This window comes from Scyliorhinus torazame, chromosome 2 (assembly GCF_047496885.1).
Source record: "Scyliorhinus torazame isolate Kashiwa2021f chromosome 2, sScyTor2.1, whole genome shotgun sequence".
Taxonomy (NCBI): domain Eukaryota; kingdom Metazoa; phylum Chordata; class Chondrichthyes; order Carcharhiniformes; family Scyliorhinidae; genus Scyliorhinus; species Scyliorhinus torazame.
In genome coordinates, this window is record NC_092708.1 from 266532260 (window position 1) to 266546691 (window position 14432).

A 14432-nucleotide genomic window follows, 5' to 3' on the forward strand; every position below is an offset into this window, starting at 1 on the left:
AACCCCCTTAATCCAAACACAACTCCATTAGTCAAAGCTTTTATGATGCTTTAATTGTACCTCGGGCTCCCAAAACCTTCGAAACAGCACTGCAGCAATCATACTCACACTAACCCAGACTTTTAATCCTTATTGCACCAAATACAATACATCTGAAATTCCTACGTTCATTACAAGACACTCAACAGAATCTTTCAAACTTTTCGTACTTGTGGCTTCAGAATAATGTGTTCACAATAGGTGAAACATGACAACTGTTTATTTCCTCATTTCTCTCATCTGGCTTTTGGTTGTGTACAGGGATGTTGATATCTAGCAGTCCATCGGTTCCTGATGTAAATAGGTGCCAGGCAAGGACATTCAGGACCTGAACCGTGGGGCACTGGTGGTTATAGATCACCCATCTTGGCTATTTCAGTTTTTGTTCTCTTTCTGAGTTGAGCTAGTTCACAGATCAGGGATCAGTGCCTTTACCCATTAATCCATTAGGGAATTAATGCAAGCCAGGGTTTGGGGCGTTCACTCAGTAAACCATCAGTGACTTAGACACTGAATCCTGGTCTGTGCTTTCACCAGTAAGTCCTCAAGAAATCCAAACAGACCAAGGGCAAGAGCTCTACATGTGTGCACCAATGAAAGAGTGGTTTATTCTTATATGCACATGCATCTATGCATTTCTGTATCAACTAGTTGGATAGTTGTTAACTTTTGTGTTGTTCATGTTCAGATTTGTTTCTCTCTTTTAGGTCTGTAACCATCCAGAACTGTTTGAGCGCCAAGAGACAAAATCACCTTTCCATATGTCTCTGAAACCGTACAACATTCCCAAACTTATTTACAGGGATGGACAGATCAATCACTTCAATCATTGTCGCAACAGGTCAGCAAGCAACAGATCCGCAATTATCTTCTTTGCACTTCACATGAAAAAGTTACTATTTTTTTTTTTAAATCCATGTTAATAAGTTCTTCTCATTAAATCTCCAAATGTTTGCTACCAAACTTTGACTGTTGTTGAAACAGGAGTTATTTAATCATAACATCTCGTGCCACACCAACAATTTGTTATCCTCTTAATACAAAATATTTTGGAATTAACTGGCACTGTTGTTTCGACCAGACTAACATGATGAAAGTCTGCTCTTTGCAGGCTCTATCCTGTTTGAAATGAGTTTAACATTCTCCCCACAGTTCTGATTAGGCAGGGCCTTAATAACAAAACTGCCCCAGTTCTGTATTAATTTATCATGTTAGAGTGTTAGACAATGAAAATATGTTCCTCTGGTAGATCGGAGTTTGAGAGGAGCCTGAGGTTTGAAATGGAATGTGATCCATTCCCCAGCTACCCAGCACATACATTTCAGGCTTCTGAATGACAGCATTAGTACTTCAATGTCTCAACTGCACTTGGACCTCTAGTTTCCCATTGCAGCCATCCTGTGGTTTTCTTGAGTGATATTCCTGATTCATGCCAGTTTTATGCTCTGTGTTTAGCCTCTGGCACCTGCAGGGAGACTGGCCAAGACAATTTCACATTGAATCCTTACAGATGCAATTGGGGAGACTCATCTGTCTGGGCTGGTTTTGAAACCTAGTTCCAGCTATGGGAACCTATATACAATCTAGAATCCAGTCGGCTTTGACTTTTCTTTTTGTCTCTGTGATGGCGGCTGGCCATGTATTCGCAGATGTATCTGGATAGGAGATTGTGAATTTACCTGCTAATTAAAGAAGGGGGATTATGTTTGTGTCTCTTACAGAGGTGGGTGGGGTTGTTGCGGTTGGCTGTTCAGGGCCGCTGATTGCACAGCCTTGTATAGATGAATCCTTAATTTTTCATTGATCTCCCTCTTTTAGGTGGTTACGAGTCATTCTGTCCCCCTTCTCCCCAGTCCACATCCATCAGTCTCTGTTTCATAGAAAAGGTAAGAATTTTAGTTGGTGTTCTCCAAGTGTTTGTCCAGTTATTGGGTGCCAGACCTCTAAAGATATGTTTTTTTCTCTCCCAGGTAATGATGAGGAAAGCTGCTTCTCTTTTCTGCGATTTATAGATGTGTCACCCTCTGAAATGTCAAACGTGATGCTTCAAGGGATGCTTGCAAGGTGAGTGCTATTGGTGTGCAGGGACTAAAGTGTATGAAAATGAAATGAAATGAAAATTGCTTATTGTCACAAGTAGGCTTCAAATGAAGTTACTGTGAAAAGCCCCTAGTCGCCACATTCCGGCGCCTGTTCGGGGAGGCTGTTACGGGAATTGAACCGTGCTGCTGGCCTGCCTTGGTCTGCTTTCAAAGCCAGCGATTTAGCCCAGTGTGCTAAACAGTGTGTGTCTAAAATTCAGTAGGCAAGCCTGCCCTCTTGTACCAGGTGTGTCTGGTGTGCCAAATTATGAAGAGTGGGACAAGATGGATAGAAGCTATTTCCTGTAGTCAAAGGGCCAAGACTGAGGGGCCATCGAAAGAAGATTAACTAAAAGATTAGGACAGAGTAACCTCTTCAGAGTTGAGGCTATGAAATTTATTTCTATGGTTAATGATTGAAGCGGGAACTATAACAACGTTCAAGATTAGAGAAGAGGATAAATGGTTGTGAAAACAGAGTGAGTAAACATGATCAGAACTATCTACTCTTGTGGAGGATAAACACCAAAATGGGAATAGGTTGGTGATGGAAAGAGCGCATAGTATGTGTCTCGAGGTGATGACAACAGATTAAAAGGCCATTTGATTTGTCACAAGGTGCTTCCCAAGTCATAGTGAAAGAAGTTGAGACACTGGATGGGCAAACAATTGATGATAGATAAGGTATTAGATGGGCTGTCTGCACTTAAAGTTGAAAAGGCACCTGGACTGGATGAGTCACCAAGACTGGGTGAGATGAATCCAAGGATACTGAGGGAAGTAAGGGTGGAAATTGTCACGGCACTGACCATAATCTTCCAATCCTTGAGAATCAGAGGTGGTATCAGATGACTGGAGAATTGCAAATGTTACACCCATGTTCAAGAAATGGTGTAAGGATAAACCCACACGCAGCAGGCCATTAAGTTTAACACCAGTGGTGGAAAAGCTTTTGGAAACAACATGAACATATAAAATAGGAGCAGGAGTAGACCATTCAGCCCCTTGAGCCGCTCAGCCATTCAATAAGATCATGGTTGATCTGTTTGTGTTGAGTTCCACATTCCACATCTGCCCCCGATAACCTTTGATTACCTTGCCTGCTGTGAATCTATGTACCTCTGCCTTAAAAAAGAAAATCAGTGATCCTGCTTCGACTGTCTTCTGAGGCAGAGAGTTCCAATAATTTGGAGCAAAATTCAGTCACTTGGGCAAATGTGGATGAATTCTCCAAAATGATTTTGGTACTCATACTGAGCTCTGTTAAATTGCTGACTAATTGCTCTGTCCCCACCCTTGCTGGTGTGTAAGCAGATCTTCCCTTCTCTGTGGAGGAGGCTGCATGGCACCTGTTCGAGGATTGTTATGGTCATTTGTTGCTGGATTTTGCTGTTTCAAGGAGCAATTTTATCACATATCCAACTTCTAGCATGACCAGAGGAAACAGCAATTTGAACTGAACCTGCTGGATATTTTTGATTATTTCCTGGGTTATTTGTTCCCTGTTCCCTGTATGAACCATGATAAGACATGTTAATTCCTAGCAACGCTTCTAACAGCAATCTCATTGCACACAGCCACACAGCTTGACTGTTTTCTTCTGGGTAATTGCTGACTAAAGGTTTTAAGCACTGTGCAAAGTGTGTAAAAAATTGTGAAGAATGCTGGTGGGTGGCTCGTGTTTTGTTGTATTTCGACTGCTGATGGCTGCTCAGTCTATCTGCACTCGCTGCAAAGGTTCTCAAGCTGGTTATTCTTCTCACAATTGCACTTTCCCAGCTTTTTCTTCCCCCTCTCTCTGCCCCGACATTGTTTGCAGATGCTTTACTGTTTCTGGAGTGCTGAGATATTTAGGATAAGGAAGGTGCGCTCGTGTTAGAGTGCAGGGTGTTGATGGAATGATGTACACTGAAATTAATCTTGTCATGTTTGGGAGGCCAAGCCTTTAAGTGCAGTAACTTATTAAGATGTATAATATTCAGTACATCTCAGTGCCACCTTTTCCTCCACAGGTGGTTAGCTCTTTTTTTATCACAGAAAGCTTCCTATAGGCTTCATCATGCACGCAGTTGGAGAGATAGTGAGGTGAAGAGGCAACATCTGAACAGCACGGATCTGATCATGTGGGTAGATTCCTGCACGTCTTTCCCCAACATCCACAGCAGCAGACGTTTCCAGGTGAGAATGAGCATGCATATAACAGAGGGTGGGATTTTCTGGCCGTTCACGCTGACGGGACCTTATGGTCCTACCAACGGAATACCATAAGATCCCGTTGCGGGTTTCCCGGCAGCGAGGGGTGCGTTCAACTGGAAACCCCGTTAGCAGTGGGACCAGAAGATCCTGCTGCTAGCCGCTAACGAGCAGTCATCCACCGCCGCAGAACACACTGCGGAGAGGGAGGAAAGTCCCACCCAGTGCCTCCATGTTTTAAAATATCCCAATTGAGTCAGAACTACTATGAGATGTGATACACAAGTGGGGCTTCAAACTGTTGGCCTGAGAACAATGTTATCAGAGGAAGGAGGACATCATCCCTGAGTATTAAAAAAGAAAATGCTGGAAAATCTCAGCATGTCTGGCAGCATCTGTAGGGAGAGAAAAGAGCTAACGTTTCGAGTCCAGATGACCCTTTGTCAAAGCTTTGACGAAGGGTCATCCAGGACTCGAAACGTCAGCTGTTTTCTCTCCTTGCAGATGCTGCCAGACATGCTGAGATTTTCCACCATTTTCTTTTTGGTTTCAGTTTCCAGTATTTGCAGTAATTTGCTTTTATCTCGAGTATTAAGTCATTTTCTTGATCTCAGGTGCAGCACCAAAGGAGCTTGATTCATGCAAAATTCTCACCCTTTTTTAAAATTTGTCCATGGGTTGTGGTGGACATTGCTAGCTAGGCCACCGTTTATTGACTATCCCTAATTTTCCTTGAGAAGGTGGTGTGAGCTGCCTTCTTGAACCGCTGCTGTCAATGTAGTATAGGTACACCCACAATGCTGTTAGGAAGGGAAATCCAGGATTTTGACTCTACGACAGAAAGAGAATGGCAATACAGTTCCAAGTCAAAATGGTGTATGGCTTGGAGGGGAACCTGTAGGTGGTGTTGTTCCCATGTGTCTGTTGTCCCTGTCTTTCTAGGTAATTGAGGTTGTGGGTTTGGAAGGTGCTGTTGAAGGAGCCTTGGCGAGTTGCTGCAGCACATTTTGTAGATGGTACATACTGGTACCACTGTGCCGGTGGTGGAGGGAGTAAATGTTTAATGTGGTGGATGAGGTGCCAATCAAGTGGGCCGCTTTGTCTTGGGCAGTGCCCAGTCTTTTTTGTGGGTTGTTGGAACTGCACTCATCCAAGCAAGTGGAGAGTATTAATTACAATTCTAACTTTGTGCCTTGCAGATAATCAATGAGCAATTCCCAACTTCTGACCTCTTATAGCTACAGTATCTATATGGCTGATCGACTTCAGTTTCTGTCAATGGTAGTCCTCAGGATGTTGATAGTGGGGGATCAAACAATGGTAATGCCAATGAATGTCATGGGGAGATGGTTAGTTTCTCTCCTGATGGCGATGGTCCTTGCCTCGCACTTGTATGGTGGCAGTGTTGTGCCACTTATTATTACTATTATTAGTGTGAATATTATCGAAATGTTGCTGTACATGGACACCATCTGAAGAATCGAATGTCACTGTAAATTGTGAAATCGTCAGCAAACGTCCTCCTGACCTTATGATGGACGGAATGTAATTGAAGGAGCTGAAGATGGTTAGGCATCATACACTACCCTGAGGAACTCTACAGCAATGTCATGGCGCTGAGATGATGGACCTCCAACAACCACAACCATCTTCCATTCTGCTAAGTGACAGAAACCAGTGGAAAGTTTTCCCCCTGATTCCCATTGCCTTCAGTTTTCCTAGCGTTCTTTGTTGCTATTTTTGGTACATGCTGCCTTGAGGTAAAGCGGATCTTCACCAGATCTGAATTTCAGATCTTTTATCTATTTTTGGATCAATGCTGGAATGAGGTCTGAGTTGAATGGCTCTGGTGGAATCCATACGGAATGTCAGTGAGCAGGTTAGAGCTGAGAAAATGCCATTTCATAGCACTGTTGTTTCCACCTTCCAACGCTTTGCTGATGGTCAAGAGTAGATTGATCGGGAAGTAAATGACCTGCGATGATGGGGACCTGAGGAGGAGGCCGTGATGGATCATCCTTTCACAACTTGTGGCTGAAGATGGTTGCAAATGCTTCAGCCTTGTCTTTTGCACTGATCTGGGGGCTCTCTTTGTTGAGCCGCCTCTTCCCCATTAGTTTAATTATTTGCCACATTTATTATTTTTTCAATTAAGCGTGGCCATTCCACCTACCCTGCACATCTTTGGGTTGTGGGGATGAGACCACGCAGACACGGAGAATGTGCAAACTGCACACACACAGTGACCTGGGGCCGGGATCGAACCCAGGTCCTCAGCACCATGAAGTAGCAGCAGTGCTAGCCACCGTGCCGCCAATCCACCGCCTTTTTAACTGGATGTGCAGGAGTTAGATCTGATCCGTTGGTTGTGGGATTGCTTCCTGTCTATTGCCTGCTGTTTGGCGCACAAATAGTCCTGTGATTATAGCTTCACCAGGTTGACACCTCACTTTTAGATATGCCTGGTGTTGCTCCTGACATGCTCGCCTGCACTCTTCATTGAACCCAGCATGATGGTAATGGTCGAATGGAGATACCGGGGGGAAGTGAGGAGCGACTTGGGTCACTGTCTGTGCGGAGTCTGCACATTCTCCCCGTGTGTGCGTGGGTTTCCTCCGGGTGCTCCGGTTTCCTCCCACAGTCCAAAGATGTGCAGGTTAGGTGGATTGGCCATGCTAAATTGCCCTTAGTGTCCAAAATTGCTCATAGTGTTGGGTGGGGTTACTGGGTTATGGGGATAGGGTGGAGGTGTTGACCTTGGGTAGGGTGCTCTTTCCAAGAGCCGGTGCAGACTCAATGGGCCGAATGGCCTCCTTCTGCACTGTAAATTCTATTCTATCCTATGAGAGTGGGTACTCCGGACCATGAGGTTACAGAGTGTGGTTAGACATAGACATAGAAATTACAGTGCAAAAGGAGGCCATTTTGCCCATCCAGTCCGCACTGGAAAGATCAACCCACCTCAATGCACACCTCCAGCCTATCCCCACAACCCAATAACACCACCTCACCTTTTTGGACACCAAGGGCAATTTAGTATGGCCAATCCACCGAATCTGCACATCTTTGAACTGTGGGAGGAAACCGGAGCACCCGGAGGAAACCCACGCAGACACGGAGAACGTGCAGACTCCGCACAGACAGTGACCCAAGCCAGGAATCGGAACCCGAGACCCTGGAGCTGTGAAACAACTGTGCTAACCACTGTGCGACCAGGTTGAATGCAATTCTGTTGCTGCTGATGGCTCACGCTGCTGATGGCTCACAGTGCCTCACAGGATGCCCAGTGTTTGGTTGCTTGATTTATTAAAATTCAAGCGGGTTTTGCACGGTGATAGGGCCACACAACACAATGGTGGGTGTTCTCAATGTGAAGACTGGACTTCATCTTATGAAAGGAAAAGCATCTCAATAGCATGTCGGGCTCAATGAACAAGTCCCATTGTCAGCTACTGTGACTTTAATAGCACTGTTTAAGCTTTGAATTAGAGTCTCTTGCAAGTGACATATCCACTGCAGTCTGCAGCACTGTCTCCATGCTCTGGTCCCTGTGCATTCATGGTTGTGATGAAATAACAGTGACGATCTTTGTAACTGTGGGGTAACATTTGAAGCATTAGCTGAGGTGCGTGAGACCTGATGTCCTTTGTTTTAATGCTTGCAGCGCATAGAATTTACAGTGCAGAAGGAGGACATTCAGCCCATCGAGTCTGCACCGGCCGCTGGAAAAAGCACCTGACTTAAGGATTCTAACCTTTTGGGTGCTGAGGGGCAATTTAGCATGGTCAATCCACCTAACCTGCACCTCTTTGGATTGTGGGAGGAAACCGGAGCATCTGGAGGAAACCCACGATATAGCCAACATTTAGACACTGCAGTTACTAAAGGGCATTTGATTATTTTTTTTACAGCACATAAAGGATTCAGTGAACCCTGTAATAATGCGTTGGCTTCAGCTGTGTGGTGCAATTGAAGTATTTTGTCAGTATTGAATACCTAAATCCTGAAGGATTCTGTCATCCCACTATAGTGTATTCAAATGGGGGTTCAAATCTGAGTCTTTCCATTTGCAAAATCAAATGGAACACAGTGGGACAGGGAATGCCCGCTGTCCATTTCTGTTTCAATTGGCCACATTGGCAATGTATAGACAGTCTGCAGTGAATTGTTGTTGAGAATTCCTGTTCTGATCTGTATTTCTTTCTGATATTAGTGAAGTCTTGAACAATCTATTCTGTCTCACAGGATCTTTGTTTTACCGGCTATTGCAAAGCAATAATCAGCCATGCACAGCACCTTCTCCATCGACGGAAATTGGCTACCTCATCCATCCGCCACAGTCAGCCCACAGAAATGTCAGCCTTCCTCTACAGCAACATACCCAAGGTAAGGATCCAAGTCCATTCACTTTGGCTTTCACAAATCGCAGTCACAGGGGAGCATTGGAAGTTGGAAGTTTTCTGTTTTGGGAGGACTGTGAGTCATGGGTTGGAAACTACCCCTTCCAAAGAAAAGGGAGAGAGGGGTGCCCATGAGAGTGGAGTCTTGAATTTTTTGGGAGGATGCGGGGGGGGGGGGGAAATCACATTATTGGATTTGGAGGCATGTCTCAGAATGTGGAGCTCTGCCTTCAGATGTGTCCATTTCGGACACTACCAACTCCTGTGTTGGTCCCTGTCCCTCTTCTCCCATACCCACACATCTGTCTTTCTCGCCCTCATCCCATTGAATGACAGATATGGAAAGTATTCCAGCCTGTGCACACAGATCAGTTATCTTAATGACAGTAGATCACCAGAAAATACCTTCTGAGCCAAATTCCTGTAATAAACGGCTATTTGAGTATTTTGAAATATTTAATTTATTGCACTAAAAGAACCCAATCTAACAGAAATGATTGGATCAGTAACATAAGTACTTTATGGGTCGTCAGATGGACCTGTTGGGTTGGTTTACAGTATCTGTATTTTCAGAGCTCTAGGTCTATAAATAGATAGTATTGTTTGTTTTCTGGGATGGCTGGAGAGAGTTAGATTATTGTGGGCTTTGCTATACCTATGTAAACAGCCAGCTGTATTATCATTGATAATGTGTATCTCACAGCAACCAACCAGTACAGCATACTTTCTACATGAGTAGGGGCATTTTTCAATGTTCTGTTGTATGCTTGTTCTCTACTGTTTGCAATGTTTTCTTTATTGCAGCATAATTTTGTTTGTTTATTGTTGATGTGAGCATTGCTGGAAAGGATAGAATTTATTGCCCAGCCTTCATTGCTGCTGCACAGGTGGTAGTGAACCGCAGGCTTGAACTGGTACAGTCCAGGTGGTACAGGTACACCCGCAGTGCTGCTGAGGAGTGAGATCCAGGATTTTGACCCAGCAATAATGAAGGAACAGTGATATAGTTCCAAGTCAGGGTGGTGTGTGACTTGGAAGGAAACTTGCAGGTAATGGTGTTCACCATGTGTCTGCTGCACTTCAGGAGCAGAGGTTGGATGTTGGAATGTGCTGTCAAAGGAGCCTTGGCGAGATGCTGCAGTGCATTTGTAGATGTTACCCACTGCAGCTACTGTGCAAAAGTGGTGGAGAGAGCAGATGTTTAAAGTGGTGGATTGGATACCAATTAGGAAGGGTTCTTTATCCTGGATGATGTTCAGCTTCGTGTTGCTAGAGCTGCATTCATCCAGATAGTAAGAAGTCTTACAACCCCAGGTTAAAGTCCAACAGGTTTGTTTCGAATCACTAGCTTTCGGAGCACAGCTCCTTCGTCAGGTGAAATTCAAACAATTCAAAACAAACATGTTGGAGTTTAACCTGGTTTTGTAAGACTTCTTACTGTGCTCACCCCAGTCCAACGCCGGCATCTCCACATCATGGCTCATCCAGATAGGTAGAATATTCCATCAATTTCTGACTTGCGTCTGTGGAGAGGATTTGGAGAGATACGAGGTGAGGGAAATGAGGTGTCGAATTTCCAGCCTCTGACTTGCTCTTATAGCCACTGTATTTATATGGTGGTCCAGTTCAGTTTCCGGTTAATTGTAATCCCCAGGATGTTGATGGTGGGGTTCATTGAGAGTAATGGCATTAAATGTCAAGAGTGGTGGTTAGATCCTCTCTTGTTGGAAACTGCCATTGTTTAATACTTGCGTGGCATAATGTTACTTGCTGATTATCAGCACAAGCCTGAATGTTGTCATGCAGCATGTGGGCACAGATTGCTTCAGTATCTGAGTGGTGGTGAATGATGGTGAATACTGACTGCAATTATTAGAGAACACTACAGCACAGGAACAGGCCCTTCAGCCCTCCAAGCCTGCACCAGTCATGATACCACCCTTGGCCAAAACCCTCGGCACTTCCTTGTACCGTCTCCCTCTATACCCATCCTTTCCATGTGTTTGCCAAGATGCCTTTTGAACGCCATGAATGTATCTGCTTCCACAGCCTCCCCTGGCAGTGCGTTCCAGGCACTCCACCCTCTGCGTAAAAAAAGCTGCCTTGCACATCTCCTCTGAACTTTGCCTCATGTAACTTAAACCTATGGGTCCTTTTGACTGACCCCTCCACCCTGGGAAAGAGTGCCTGCCCATCCACTCTATCCATGCCCCTCATAATCTTGTAGACCTCTATCAGGTCATCCCTCAACCTCCGTCTTTCTAATTGTTATGGGCGAGGCGTTTTCAGAACCCCAAAAGGTATCATCGAGTTCAACCAACCTCTCCTTTTAAATGCTCTTTCCATGTCTGGAAGTTGGAAATTAAAGCAGATTGTCCCACTTTCTCAATGCAATCTGTCGTGTTGGGTGTTCCGATATACAAACGAACCAACTCGGTTGTAGATGGTACAACTCTGTTTTATTATTCTGTATAATAACAACTGTTAACTTCTGGCTGTGGTTCGCACTTCACCAGTTAACCTGTGGACCCAGCCCTTGCACTAACTTAGCGAGGCACTCAGCCCATGGTGTATGTCTGAGTGGCACGCTGTGAGCTCTGTGCTCTGAGCTATCTCCTGGTGGAATGAGCGGGAGCTGTGGTGTTCCCTGTTTTATAGTGCGTGTGCTCTCACAGGTGATTGGCTGTGATGTTGCGTGTGTGTTGATGGGTCCGTCTACCTGTCAATCAGTGTGTGTGTGTGATTGCACCATGGTATGTTAATATGGATATCATGACATACCCCCTTTTCACAAGAATATGTGCTTACATGGTAATAAATATTGGTGTGTACTGAGTGCATCTGAGTATGTGTGTGCAATATTTACAACATGTACATGAGGCTAAACTGTATACATAGGAAGGTGTCAGGTGCAACATAGCAACGAGGTTGTACCACAAACAAAACAAGTGCAATCATCAAATATAGAAAGAGAACTCTTGGAACGACAAAAAGAGAAACATGTTAACGTTGTTGCACAACAAGTCAGTGAGTCCAATGTGCAAACAGGCTCATAAGTCCAGTCTAGTAGGTGGGTGACGAATTTGGGTTGACCGCCTCAAGGGTGGGTCAGGATCCACCGGCTGAGGAATGGACCTGGCCACGGGCAAGAGAGGAATAGGCAGAGTGGCAGGAAGCTCCACGAAGTCAACATCAAAGACAACAGGAGGGCATGGCACCGGTGCATGATTACGTAGCGAGCGCGGAAGCAGCCGAAGGGCCTTCTGATTACGCCGGTAAATGGAGCCATCAGGCATGCGAACCAGGAACGAGCGGGGAGCCACGCGGCGGAGAACCTCGGCAGTTGCCAACCAGCCACCCTCCGGTAGGTGTATGCGGACGTTGTCTCCAGGCGCCAGGGCAGGAAGATCAGTTGCCCGAGTGTCATGTGCCACCTTCTGCTGAGCACGCTGCTGTCGCATCCTTTGCAGTACTGGAGCATGGTCGGGTTGAGGAACATGAATGGACGGCACAGTGGTCCTGAGGGCGCGACCCATCAACAGCTGGGCTGGCGAGAGGCCTGTGGACAGTGGGGCCGAACGATAGGCCAGCAGGGCTAAACATGAGTCAGATCCAGGCATCAGCAGCCTTGCAGAGGAGCCGCTTCACGATATGAACGCACCTTTCCACCTTGCCATTCGACTGGGGATACAGAAGACTGGACGTCACGTGTGTGAAGCCATACGAAGCGGCAAAAGAAGACCATTCTTGGCTCGTAAAACAGGGCCCATTGTCCGACATGACGGTAAGCGGAATGCCATGGCGAGCGGAGGTTTCTTTACATGCTCTGATTACAGCTGATGATATCAAATCGTGCAGGCGTATGACCTCCGGATAATTGGAAAAATAGTCAATTATGATGACGTAGTCCCTGCCGAGCGCATGAATAAGGTCCACACCCACCTTTGCCCAGGGGGACGTTACCAACTCATGGGGCTGAAGTGTCTCAGGGGGTTGCGCCGGCTGAAACCTTTGGCAGGTGGGGCAGTTGAGCACCATGTTGGCGATGTCGTCGCTGATGCCGGGCCAGTACACAGCTTCTCGGGCCCTCCACCTGCACTTTTCAACCCCGAGATGCCCTTTGTGCAATTGTTCGAGGACAAGCCTGCGCATGCGGATCACAATCCGGTCCAACTTTAGGAGAACACCATCAATGACGGCCAAGTCGTCGCAGACATTGTAGAATTGTGGGCACTGCCCCTTGAGCCACCCTTCCGTCATGTGGCACATCACACGTTGTAGAAGAGGGTCAGCCGCAGTCTCACGGCGAATGTGGGCCAGACTTGCATCAGTAGCTGGCAGATTGGCCGATGTGAAGGCTACATGTGCGTCGACCTGACAGACGAACCCCCCCCGATTTGGGCGGTGTGCTCACTGCTCTGGACAGGGCATCCGCGATGATGAGGTCCTTTCCCGGGGTGTCGACAAGTTGGAAGTCGTACCTCCGGAGCTTGAGCAGAATGCGCTGGAGGCGAGGGGTCATCTTATTGAGGTCCTTTTGTATGATGCCGACCAGGGGGCGATGGTCGGTCTCCACGGTGAACTGCGGAAGACCATACACATAGTCGTGGAATTTATCTATGCCGGTTAACAAACCCAGGCACTCCTCAATCTGCGCATAGCGCTGTTCTGTGGGGGTCATGGCCCGCGAGGCATAGGCGACCAGGGCCCATGATGCAGTGTCGTCCCGTTGCAGGGGTACCGACCCAATGTCGGACTGGCTGGCATCAGTCGAGATCTTTGTGTCCCGAGTAGTGTCGAAAAACGCCAATACCGGGGCTGTGGTGAGCTTGATCTTGAGCTCCTCCCATTCCTTCTGGTAATGCGGGCAGCCACTGGAACTCCGTATCTTCTTCACCAGGTGGCGAAGACCTGTTGTGTGCGAGGCAAGGTTGGGAATAAACTTCCCCAGGAAGTTGACCATCCCAAGAAAGCGTAGCACTGCCTTCTTGTCTGCCGGCTGCGGCATGGCTGCAATAGCTGTCACTTTGTCGGCATCCGGACGCACCCCTGACCGGGATATGTGGTCCCCCAGAAACGTTAGCTCAGTTTGGCCAAAAGAACACTTGGTTCGGTTGAGGCGCAGGCTGTGCTCTCGTATCCGAACAAAGACGCGCTGGAGACGACTGATGTGCTCCTGTGGTGTGGTGGACCAGATGATGACGTCGTCAACAAATAACGCGCACCCCTTCGATGCCCTCCATCATCTGTTCCATGATTCGATGAAACACCTCGGATGCTGAGATGATGCCAAACGGCATCCTATTGCAGCAGTATCTGCCAAAGGGAGTGTTGAAAGTGCACCGCTTCCTGCTGGACTGATCCAGCTGAATCTGCCAAAAACCCTTTGAGGCATCAAGCTTGGTAAAAATTTTAGCCCGGACTATTTCGCTCGTGATTTCATCCCGTTTGGGTATGGGGTAGTGTTCGCTCATGATGTTATTGTTCAGGTCTTTCGGGTCGATGCAGATCCGGAGCTCGCCAGAGGGCTTTTTTACGCACACCATGGAGCTGACCCATGGCATAGGCTCCGTGACTCGAGAAAGCACTCCTTGGTCCTGCAGATCCTGCATCTGCTGCTTGAGGCGGTCCTTGAGTGGTGCTGGGACTCTACGAGGTGCGTGAATGACTGGGGTGGCGTCCGGTTTGAGCCGTATTCTGTAAGTGTAGGGCAGTGTGC

General features: G+C 46.7%; 1 protein-coding gene across 5 annotated transcripts in view; it reads left to right on the forward strand.

Annotated features, from left to right (window-relative positions):
- Positions 1-14432, forward strand: part of ino80 (INO80 complex ATPase subunit) — a 415492-nt gene that overhangs the window by 206229 nt on the left and 194831 nt on the right. For all 5 annotated transcript variants that reach the window (XM_072486849.1, XM_072486876.1, XM_072486859.1 and 2 more), the window contains exons 21-25: positions 747-880; positions 1858-1925; positions 2010-2103; positions 4133-4298; positions 8559-8699. In XM_072486849.1, coding sequence (XP_072342950.1) covers positions 747-880; positions 1858-1925; positions 2010-2103; positions 4133-4298; positions 8559-8699 — 603 coding nt within the window. The remainder of the gene's footprint in view (positions 1-746; positions 881-1857; positions 1926-2009; positions 2104-4132; positions 4299-8558; positions 8700-14432) is intronic.